General features: G+C 38.4%; 2 protein-coding genes across 2 annotated transcripts in view; both read left to right on the forward strand.

Moving 5' to 3' along the window:
• LOC128885013 (uncharacterized) overlaps positions 1–5255 on the forward strand; it is a 9381-nt gene extending 4126 nt beyond the window's left edge. Inside the window, exons 11-20 of the mRNA XM_054138748.1 lie at positions 1241–1493; positions 1937–2068; positions 2477–2636; positions 2710–2895; positions 3001–3212; positions 3305–3461; positions 3863–3993; positions 4063–4210; positions 4300–4429; positions 4698–5255. Of these exons, the coding sequence (XP_053994723.1) occupies positions 1241–1493; positions 1937–2068; positions 2477–2636; positions 2710–2895; positions 3001–3212; positions 3305–3461; positions 3863–3993; positions 4063–4210; positions 4300–4429; positions 4698–4929 (1741 nt within the window). The 3' untranslated portion in view covers positions 4930–5255. The remainder of the gene's footprint in view (positions 1–1240; positions 1494–1936; positions 2069–2476; positions 2637–2709; positions 2896–3000; positions 3213–3304; positions 3462–3862; positions 3994–4062; positions 4211–4299; positions 4430–4697) is intronic.
• A 764-nt stretch (positions 5256–6019) lies between these two features.
• LOC128872448 (juvenile hormone esterase-like) lies at positions 6020–10022 on the forward strand. The gene is made up of 10 exons (XM_054115137.1): positions 6020–6457; positions 6586–6723; positions 6954–7113; positions 7337–7522; positions 8030–8229; positions 8740–8902; positions 8967–9118; positions 9231–9378; positions 9457–9589; positions 9769–10022. Exons 1-10 carry the CDS (start codon positions 6254–6256, stop codon positions 9983–9985), a joined length of 1701 nt encoding a protein of 566 aa, XP_053971112.1. The 5' UTR covers positions 6020–6253; the 3' UTR covers positions 9986–10022.
• The last annotated feature ends 1694 nt before the right edge of the window (positions 10023–11716 follow it).

Genomic DNA, 11716 nt, shown 5'->3' on the forward strand with positions numbered 1-11716 from the left:
ACGACAAGAAGAATGAATACGAAAAGAAACAAGAATACGACAAGAAGAATGAACGGTTCAACCAACGGTCTAACCCATGGTCCCAGTCGCAGAATCAACAGTGGCCTACTTATAATAAATAGTCACTCCATGACTGTTTCGTCGCTTCATCGACATTGTAACCGTCTTCATCAAGAACTTGACGTTATACTAGCGACAGTATTATAGAGCAAACTGTAATATAGTTTTGATGTAATTCAAATTCTTATATATATTTCTGTTTCGTTTCACTATGATTGAGAATGTCATCTAATAAAAAATCTAGATTAAAATTAAGCTGAAGACTTGAATTTCCACCCCATATGTAATTGAATATGTAAAGAAATGTGCGTTTACTTGTGTGTATTTTAAGTATGCTCTGGAACACAAGCAGGGCTCCTCAAATGATAGGGTTGTATATAATACAGTAAAATCTTAAAAGAAGCATTTTTAATAAAGGTGGTTGAACAAGTAAATCCAAGCAATTAATATATCCAATAATTTAAAGCTAAATCTCGAAATTAAAATACAATCGAATATTTTGTAATATATGCAAAACTGAGAATAAACACGAAATAAAAATTAAACAAAAATGTATTTTATATTCACCCAATCTAAATAGCCTTGCACGTATAAAAAGTTCATAGTTTCTACCAAATAAATTTTCTGTCTGGAAATTTTCCAGAATATAAATTTTCCCTGCACGTCGTATCTATTATAAATATTGATTCAGACCACACATCAATATGACTTTGAAATGACCTAGATCTACAAAGTCAACAAGCGTAGAAGCGGTTATTCAAAAATGTACGTCAACCATCACCAATATACGTATTTGAAAGCCACATGTATTTGAAAAACAGCTTCATCCGACAGCCTTAAAGTCGTTCTGGATAAATATTATCAACATACTCAAATAACACAATGGTATGACAGCGTCGATGAAGAATGTCACACGAAACAACACACGTGGACAATTATGTCAGCAAACGTGTATCAAACACACCAATAAATCAACTCATTCTCGCCCCAAATGATTTACGCGAAAACGTAATAAAGTACGTCCATTCGATGACAGGGAATAATTCACAATTCATCAACTAACTAATAACCTATCCGTGAAAAAATATTCCTTCCAAGTAAAGTTTGATCACACAGTGTGTCGCATCTGCTGCGACAGCACGCTATATAAAATCGAAATTGTTCACCATTTACGTTGAAATTACTTATACCAACTGCGCCATACGTGCCACGTCTTCAATATTCAACTTGGTGCAGAGATGAGGAGAACCTTCTTCTTCGCCGTCGTTTTCCTCGTGACGGGGACACTATGTCTAGAATTGACGGGTGTCGTGCAGACCGATAAGGGTCCCATTCAAGGCAGAAAAATGGAGACTGCGTTTAACAAGGTCAAATATTCTGCCTTCCTCGGGATTCCCTTCGCGAAACCACCTGTAGGCGACCTGAGATTCAGGGTAAGACTCCTTAAGCTGTGAAATGCTGTTTAGAACATGTTGTTCGATTGGTGTGATTTTATAGTGTGTTTTGTAGTCTGAGTGAGTGAGTTTTATTTGTAGGGGTATGAAGTTGTATGACTTGACCATAACACCTGAGGTATCAGTCTCTCATTTCTTCGTTCGTTGCATTCGTTTCATTCTTGATTTACATTACTTTGCATTTGCATTTGCTTAGATACCTCTCTTTATAATTCTCCCATTAAGGATTAATCTGATTAGTCTGCCTATAGCTCGGGCACCTCGGGTTTGCTAAACCCGTACTGTAGCTATAATCAAACATAGCTACAGCCCCTGAGGGCTTGTAGAATCTGTTTCGTCAGTTTCGTATACAAAAACTGCGAAAACCAAAAGTTGCCATAAAAATCCTGTTAAATCTTTATTTTTTTATTTGACGAATATAGGATCCCGTTGAAGCCGATCCGTGGAACGACGTGGTAAATGCTACACAGGATGGACCCGTCTGTATACAATCTTTCATCATAGGACCTTACGGAAAGGAAGACTGTCTGTACCTGAACGTATACACTCCTGTTGTAAGTATACGACATATTTTCGTTGGCAACTACAGTTGGATTCAAAATAAGTACATTTATATTACTTTATATCTAATCTCTCAATAACCATAACATTAGTATGTACATTGTGTTTAGTCTGTACTCGTTAAATACTATTATTCGATACAGAAATACAAAATTGACTTTACAGAGTGGATTATTCCATATTTCATGCAACCCTATTTTCTTAAACAGCAGATATATCGACAAAATAATCAAAAAAATTTATTTTCAATGTACTCAGTAATTTTCATTTGAAATAAATATTAATTCACATCTGTGAAAGATCTGTAAATAATCTCCAAAATGTGAACCTAATCCCAAAATTAATTCGTCACGAACACCTACTCGCAATTAAAATCGGATAAAACTTCCAATTTTGAACAGACCGACTTCAGCAGCGGTGGCAAGTTGAAACCAGTTCTATTTTGGATCTACGGGGGTGCATTCACTCTAGGAATGGGTACAAAGGCTGTATACGGGCCTGACTGGTTCCTGGAGGACGACATAGTCGTAGTTACTGTAGCCTACCGTCTCGGTGTTCTAGGTATGCAGAACCTAATTTCGTAAGATGCTTCCCAATTCAGACTTATTAAACCTCTTCTTCTTTATCCTCTCAGGATTTATGTCACTCGGTGTTCCTGAAGCCTCAGGCAATCAAGGTCTGAAGGATCAGAATTTGGGTATGCAGTGGGTGCAGAAGAACATCGAGAAATTCGGTGGCGATCCTAACCGAGTGACCATAATGGGTGAAAGCGCTGGTGCTTGCTCGGTGTTGCACCACATGGCGTCACCCATGTCGAAAGGTAACAACATTGACAGTATCTTTGCTAAGTAATTACATAACGAAGTTTGATTACTTCCTAAATCTAAATGACATTGTTGATCGACACTCATTCGTTTTACTCCAGGTTTGTTCCATCAGGCAATCGCCGAAAGCGGTTCCTCCTTGGTCCCGTGGGGTTACAAATCACCGACGGATGCTCTGATGGTTGCGAAATCGTTTGGCGCATTTGTGGGATACCCCTCTTTAACAGGCAAGGCGTTAGTAGAGAAATTACAGAAAATGGACGCCATAGAGCTCGTAAAGGCGTCTGGAAAATGGGCCTTCATCGGTGCAATGGTAGGTATAATTATTAGTATTTCTTTTTATAATAATTATTGAAGTATACGCGTGGTGGTAATTTTGCTATATGGTCAATTCTTCTGTTAAAGAGTCCTCTCATCCTGCCGTGGGCTCCAACGTATGAATGTAACTCTGACAATCCTTTCCTGACCAATTGTCCTCTGTCGTACTTGAAATCAGGAAACTACAGTCGCGTTCCCGTATTGATGGGTTACAATAAAGAAGAAGCTGTTCTATTCGCGCCAGGTAAGCGTAGATGTCTTTGTTTTGACCTGTTTCATTCACCTGTTCGCAATGAGAAAAACGCACAGCTTGGTGCTCAGAAGTATAGTTTTGAAATAAATAGCTAGATCTCTAGCGTTCAGTTTACTATAGCTTTAGTTACGTGTTCGTGACTCAAAATAGCACATCGACCAATATATAATTTATTTACTAAGGATGGAGTTAAGTGTTCTGACCAATCACACTCGCATCCCTTTCAAAACTGATATAAGCTCCACGCTGTACCAATACAGCGAATACTGTAACAAAGGCAGTCAGTTTTTTGTAATCAAATATAAATCATTGTAGGTTAATGTAAACCAAACATATTTCCATTTTAATTCCATAATTTTTATTCTGAGTTCCTTTGATTTCTGTAAACGCAGTGGTAGAAGTGCTACGACAGGTGCTCTCCTCCAAATTGCACGCCATTAATAGGTTATCGTTGAACGCGGCTTGGCCTTTCACTCAGATGTTAGATATGTGCGCGAACAGTACCGAACAACAGTTGATAGAGGTAATTCTGGTCTTCCATGAACTTCAATTCCCCCCATTCGTATTGCTTCATTTTCTTTCCTGTTTTCAGTTGGCAGACGGACTGTTGTTCCAAGCGCCAATCGATCTTACGCAGAGGTTGCTGGTCAAGCACAATGGCGACAAGCCTGTTTACTTCTACCAATTCTCCTACAACACAAACCGTAATATACACAGAATGATAGCGCCACGACTGGACGGTGATTATTTTCCCATTCTTTGTATAAAGTGTATTTTTCGAATATTCTCCTTTGCCGTGCATTCACGAACGCCATTTTGGTGATTTTAGGCGCGGCTCACACCGACGAACTTCCTCTGCTGTTCCGCATGGGTATTATGAACCCCGCTGACCCAGACGATCCTTATAACGTGTACTCCAAGAGGTTTGTTTCTCTGTGGACGCATTTCATCAAATATGGGTGAGTAGATGCAGGATTTCTTGATTAGGTGAAGCAGGATTGGAGGAAACTGGCGTTGAGTCAGATTGAGTCTAATGGTAGTTGTTAATTCTGTTATCGCAGAAGTCAATCACTTGGAGCATTTACAATTGCTCAATTTAAACTGGTGTTGACAAATATCTTCTTCAATCTTAAATAATAAAGTATCAATACTACCAATGGCTTATTCATTAACTCTAAAAATTAATTGTTCAGTTACAATACATCTGACATTATCTTCTGTCCACAGTAATCCTACTCATTCCGAGAATAAAGTAAGCAAGGCAGACTGGAAACCATCGGGCGAGAATGGGCTGCAAATAGATATCGGAAACGAGGTATTCGAAATGCACGATCGTTTGATGAATGAGGACGGTAAAAAGTTTCAGGGGATATACGCTGCTGCGTTACCATTCTTAACTGGCTGCAAGGATGCGAACGATACCAGTCTGAATGTCAATACTAATAACGTAGACCTCTGAGTAATTTAGTTTTGTTATGAATTTCGACGCTGTGCTAGCTACAGTATTATAGACCAGCATCTATTGTAAGGTAGTTAGGCGCCAATGAGGGTGGCCATGTTTCCCTGTGGCGCCATTAGTTCACTTGCTCGCCGTGCACTGAAACAGTCGTCAAGATAGTGAAACATCGCCTTTCTAATAGAACACTAGTTACTCGAAAAAGCTACGCTCGTTACATTTGTATTGTAAGTAACATGTGTACAGTCTCCTTTATTTTTACAGAATATTGTCATAACGTTGTACTAAGATCGTGTGTATTGAAATTAAAATACATAACAACGAAGAAAGACTTTGTTATTTAAACTGTACCCTTCTAATTGTGTTTATTTCTCTCTGTAATTTTTCAGATAGAAAACGTGTGAAGCTATTCAAACTAAATGAAACTTATTTAACATAACAAGCTTTTAGTAATTTTGTAAAAGTAAAGTAATTTAATTTGAACAATTTAATACAGTAAATCTGGTTATGTGAAATGAACTATTGTATTCTACTTCTTGGGGTGTTAAAGTAAATGTATGTATATAAACATGATAAATATTATTCACTTGGTAGATGTGTAATATAATAGATAACGAGAAATAAAGAATAAAATAAATGAAATAATATATAAAATATATCATTTTTCCCTATGACATCACACATTATCAAATTCGTCAATTTATTTAATTCGTCGATAAGGTTCAAGAAGCTTATTATTTTTTCCCATTCAGAAACGTCTGGCCTGTATGAAACCTGTGTTGATAGTATTTCACAACTCGTTACAAAAATATTTCCATTATCGAAAAGCAATCGATACTCGTGTAAATAACAACAACGATCAGACACTGTTGTTATTTGGAACTTAGCGATCGGAAACGGATATAAACAATCCGTCTACACGATAGACATTCCTGGTACGTGCCGATATCGTTCGAAACACGAGTGGAGTATACCCAACACTCGGAGACTTCGCTGATTGGACAATAAATCGATCAAACAATAAATAATTTCGCAAGTTGTGAATCGCGGTGAGCCAATAATCGATTTCAGGCAGGTGGATTCGATTCAGAACGAATTAAACATGCGAGGCTGACGCTTGTGTAAGCCATTATTAAAACAATTTGCAGTGATTCAGAGTGTACTTATTTTTTAATCAAACTTTAGGGTAGATGCATCTATTATTCTACTAATACTTGTTTGTGACATAACTCCTTTGAAAGTTTCTATCTCGCTCGAGATTCCTGTTCCAAGGATTAAGAGAACCTACAGGATACTCCAGTGTACTAATTCTTTTTCCTGTGAAACAATGAGTCGCGAAACATGGTTCATCTTTGTGTTATTAATGTCAACACAGTGTTTGAACGCAAGTTTACCTCAAACACCTGTGGTGTACACCAATAGTGGACCAGTGCGTGGTTTGATATCACGTACCGTGTGGAACGAGGTTGAGTATTCCTCTTTCAAAGGAATTCCATATGCGAAACCACCCACTGGGAGTCTCAGATTCAAGGTAAGGATGTTCGAATATGTTCTCAAATTAGTAGCTTAGGTAAAAGTGTCCCAATAGGATGAGATAGTAGGTTAGATGGGATACTCTACGCAGTTTGGTTCTCATGAGCATACTTTAAACAACTACAGCCTCCAGTGCCAGTAAAGGCATGGAAGCAGACTCTGAACGCTTTCCAAGAGGGAAGCGTGTGTCCTCAAATGGACATGATCTCTGGTGACTTAATGGGCAAGGAGGATTGCTTGTTCCTGAATGTGTTCACTCCCAAGGTAAACATTAATAATTATGCTAGCAATACTAACGCCCAATATTAACTACACAACTGAAAATGTTGAGTATTTTAATATTTGTTTAAGTTAAAAATACAAAATACTGGATTCTTGGTGTCAGGGAGAAATACTTCTTCTTTTTCTTCTAAAAATCAGTGTTGTATATTTCGAGTATGTGCAATTTGATATAGAATATGATGTAAATAAAGTGTTGGCTAAACTCGTAACAGACGCAGTTTGAAGAGCAACAGAACTTGAAATCAGTTATGGTCTGGATCCACGGTGGAGGATACATGACTGGATACAGCAATGCATCGATGTACGGGCCTGACTTTTTTATAGAAGAGGACATTGTTCTAGTCAGTTTCAATTATCGCTTAGGTGCTCTCGGTATGTTCACTGAATCTCTAGTCGTAGATTTTTAGCCTGCTCTAGATCAAACTTTTCTTTCTGTCTAACAACAGAGACTTAGAGTCAGAGTCAGAGTCTCGTAATCATAGTCAGTATCTCAGATTCATAGTCAAAGTCTCGGTGTATAAGTCAGAGTCTGAGAGTCAGAGTCTGGGTGTTAGAGTCAGAGGCGCTATCGCGAAGCAATTGTCTAACTTTCCAGGATTCCTGTCCCTTGATCATCCACGAGCAACTGGTAATGCTGGTTTGAAGGATCAGAACCTGGTTCTGCGATGGGTGCAGAACAATATTGCCAACTTCGGTGGCGATCCACGGAAGGTGACGATCTTTGGCGAGAGCGCTGGCGCTACCTCCGTGGGATTTCACATTTTATCAGAAAAATCTAGAGGTGCGTGCACAAATGTTCAATTCTTTAAATCTACGAATACAGAAAGTGTCTTTTGCATTCCTCCAGGAACGATGCAACTGTTACTTGAAATATTTTTTAATATATTTTCTAAGTAAACAGAGGCTTCGATGTTAGGGGTGGTTTCTCTCTTGAAGTTGAAAAGTGGTTTGAGAGAGTGAAGTCAAAGTTTGTAATAGTTTCCTTCTTAGAATATCCTTTCAAGTGACTGTCAGTTCACTTGAAAATTTGATAGGTATCGATTCTCACATCGAATTGATCCTGGCATCAATAACTACATTTTGTGATGTAAACAAATATAACAGACACATGCTAAACATAACCAAAAGATATCTGCACTCATGCGAAATGAAATGACAATATTATAATAATTGTGAAATATATCCAACATACATTACGTATATTTTATGTATGTTTCTATATTATTGTGCGTCGTAAACGCATAAAATCCGCAATCTACTAATAACTTGGACGTATTTTTTTAATCAGGCCTGTTCCTCCGATCGATCAGCATGAGCGGGGTGCCTCTGTGTATGTGGGCGTACCACACACCCCAAGAAGCCATTAATAAAGCTCACAAACTCGCTGCTATTCTTGGCTTCGCGCCAAGGAGCAAAACCGATTTGCTGAACTTCTTTCTTCGCGCTCCTGTGTCGGATCTTGTTATAGGAACGACGAAAGTGGATCTGGTAGCATTACTCATACACCTCCTTATTAATTTCAAACGACGAGTTTATTAGTTTGGGTCCTCCATTTTTAAATGATGGGTTAATTCGTACTGTTCACTGTACAGTTACTTTCAAACAATTAATTAACTTCCCTAATATATAGATTCAGAGTATGTAACTATATACAGTCAGTCCTATAAGTATTCGTATCCACTATGTGTATTAAATTTTATCTTAATTAAATGATAGGTTTAATGTTAACAAACATTTTTTATTGTGAGTGTACATATGCACGTTCTTAAATAAACGTAGAGAATAAGAGTACTGATAGGGCTGACTGTATATCCGTTTGGTAGTTTGTCTAGTCTCCTAAGTCAGACGTTTGCTATAGTCAGCTTTATCAGGACATCAGACGAATGTCTCCAATTCTATACTTTTCAAATAGTTGGCTCACAGTCACATGATTCAGTTTCTGATGTGTCTGTGATCTGTTTAAATGGTTGTTTACTCCAATTGTGACTTCATTTCCAGGACTACTTGCCCTTCAGACCAACAGCAGAGAATTCTGCCATTACTCCTTATAACAGCGCGTTCCTGACGGAATGTCCTCTGTTGAAGTATTACAGTGGGAAGTTCTATCAACATTCCATGATGCTGGGGTTCACTCGAGACGAAGTCCTCCTGTTCACGGGCCGTAAGTATCGTAAACACGTACGATAGCACTGTGTCACGACTTTAACCCTTTTTCCATCCCACAGCTGCGTTTGGCCCTTTAAACGCGACCGAAAAGATGGTAAATTCTTTAGAAAATAGAATCAAAGACAATGGACACACTACCGATGAAAACTTGGGACATATTGCGATGTTGTTGGACAAAGTTGCTAACTTGACTATTGCAGAAGTAGTGAAGGTATACTTATTTTCTTCTAAGGGTTATTGTTATCTTTTATTGAGAGATCTGCATCATCTCTTCACCCTATCTGATATTCTTCGAAATTTTGAAAAATGTATGCCCTCCATAGCTTGGAACAGACTTCTTCTTCTGGAGTCCCATCGACCTAACGCAAAGAATAATGGCGAAGTACAACCGTAATCACCCTATTTATTATTATCGAGTATCGTACCAGACGCAGTACTCCATGCACGGACTGAACGGGAATCCCCTAAACGGTACGTGCACCTAACAGAGAAGATACTTTTCAAGACGCTTAAGAATGATATTCCATGCAACATTGTGATTCATATCAGGTACTGCTCACTTGGATGATGTCGGTTATATATTCAACGTGAAAGATTTGAACGCACCTTCCGATCCCACGGATCCCTTCAATCAATTTCGAAAGAGGATGGTTACCCTGTGGGCCAACTTCGCCAAGTATGGGTATGTCTCTTTTTTATTATACAGGAAAAATATGTTGTTCAATTTAAAAAAAGAAAAAGTCTTCGAGATCTTAGATCTGAAGACTTCTAGGGCTGGATCTGAGAACTTCCAGGCCTTGGATCAGATTGATTTTTTTTCTACCCAAAATACCAAAGGTTTGTCTATTATTTCCACCACAGACACCCAACACCAAGAAACCCGAGTGGCACTGCCCTCAACGTGACATGGACGAACTCTGGGGACTCTGGTTCGCAATTGGACATCAACGAAGTGTTCAGCATGAAAGATCGTTTAATCGATCGAAAGACGGAGGTCTTCGAGAAATCTCTGCACGCTGTTCTGCCAATTATCAGTGGCTGCAGGCGCAAACCAGTGGATTACAAAAGTATTTTCTAACATCGTTACGCTTATCGCGCCTTGTGTGAAATAAAAGAGTCGATAAGAGAATTCGAAAGCTCGTATTCATTAAACAATTATATAAAAAATCCTATCACCCCAGGGGAGTTGGTATAGCCATCTGTGTCACTTCCAACGTTATCGATCGAGACTGGAATAAAGAGCCAGCACTATTGGCGTTGGGAATTAGAACCAAGTAGGAAGTTACTTGTTCAGAAATGGTTGCAAGAACATAATGAAGTATTTTCTTTTGTTGTTATGACGGGTGAAATAGCTTCTAAAGCTGATGAGATGAACGATATATGTACTCTACTCTAATAGATTCTATGAGCTCGTAGCATTTACCATGCAATTAATAACTTGATATTTTGACGATGATGGAGATTGAATGAAGAATCTCTGAATGATAAATTGAAATATAACATAGTTCCATAAACTGGATTTTTCATAAATGTAGAATTAAGATTCTATAAGTTCTACGCATAAACAAAATTACAGAAAATTAAAATTATCAGAAAATGTCCATACTCCCCAACTTATCTAAAAACTACCCTCCACACAATTCACATCAACAAAATCTCCTCGAAGCTCTTCCTCGATCCCATACAATTGACCTACTGCTCCTGACCTAATATCCGAGCTCCACGTGTCCTATAAATCCCGATAGGCCTGATTTATCGTGGCGAATTCCGCGAACGCTATCTCGATGAAAAAACAAACGCAAACGAATCGTGAGAAGTAAACGATCGACTATTTAACGCAGTAGCCCCCTACATTTTTCAACGAGGGTAAATCCCGAGGCTTACGGGCGTAAATATTTGTAAACTACGGGTAGATTTATACGATATTGTCGGTGCGTAACTCTTGGCGAGACACGGGCTGTTTACTCCGAAAATAGGAAACCGCGGTCGCGGTGTTCTTAATCAACCTGTTGCCAAATAGACCAATTAGAATAGCTAGACCAGCTGTCGGTGGCTTTCTCTCTCTCATTCACTATAAACCGATGTTGTTCTGTTGAATTACTGCAATCTCCCCACCATAGACGGAACTGGTTTAGTTAGAATTGAACTTGCTTAGTTAGAATTCTCTTTTCGATGGACAGGTCTGAGCTTAATACTTGGAAGTTTTTAAAGAAGAATACTTGATAATGGATTAGTGTTTGCTCTGGATGTGTAACTGATCATTTTGTTAGGAGGTAGGCAAAACACTCTTTCTAGAGTATTTTGTATATATTTATATTTCAGGTCTAATTTACCGTTTTATTCCTCAACGTTTTGATTCACTTTTTCTGGGTCCTCTTCAGAATAATCAAGTTGGAGTTTGACGACCACGTGGACGACTTGAGGTCAAGTTTTAAAAACAGTCTCTACCTGTACTTTATTTTTATTCAAATCATTTTTATTCTGGAATAAGGAATGCAAATTCCAGATTCATTATTAACAAGAAAAACAAATGAATCCCTCAGCTAGCGATGCATTACATTGTGCCGATGAAAAAGGCACTAATTGAGGCCTAAGGTACCCTAAATTTTATTCTCATTAAGAAATGAACATTCGAACTTTCACGAACAAATCTGGAGCCTTTGTTCTTCATTTAAAATAACATTTTTCTTACCCTGGACCCCAAGGCAGACGTCTTTTCCGACTTGTACATACAACGCGTCACCAGTTTCTATGAAAGAGGTTAATCGAGTCAAGTGGTCCCCCAGAAGCTAACCAGTGGATCATTTTC

Source organism: Hylaeus volcanicus, chromosome 2, assembly GCF_026283585.1.
Source record: "Hylaeus volcanicus isolate JK05 chromosome 2, UHH_iyHylVolc1.0_haploid, whole genome shotgun sequence".
NCBI classification, from domain to species: Eukaryota; Metazoa; Arthropoda; class Insecta; order Hymenoptera; family Colletidae; genus Hylaeus; species Hylaeus volcanicus.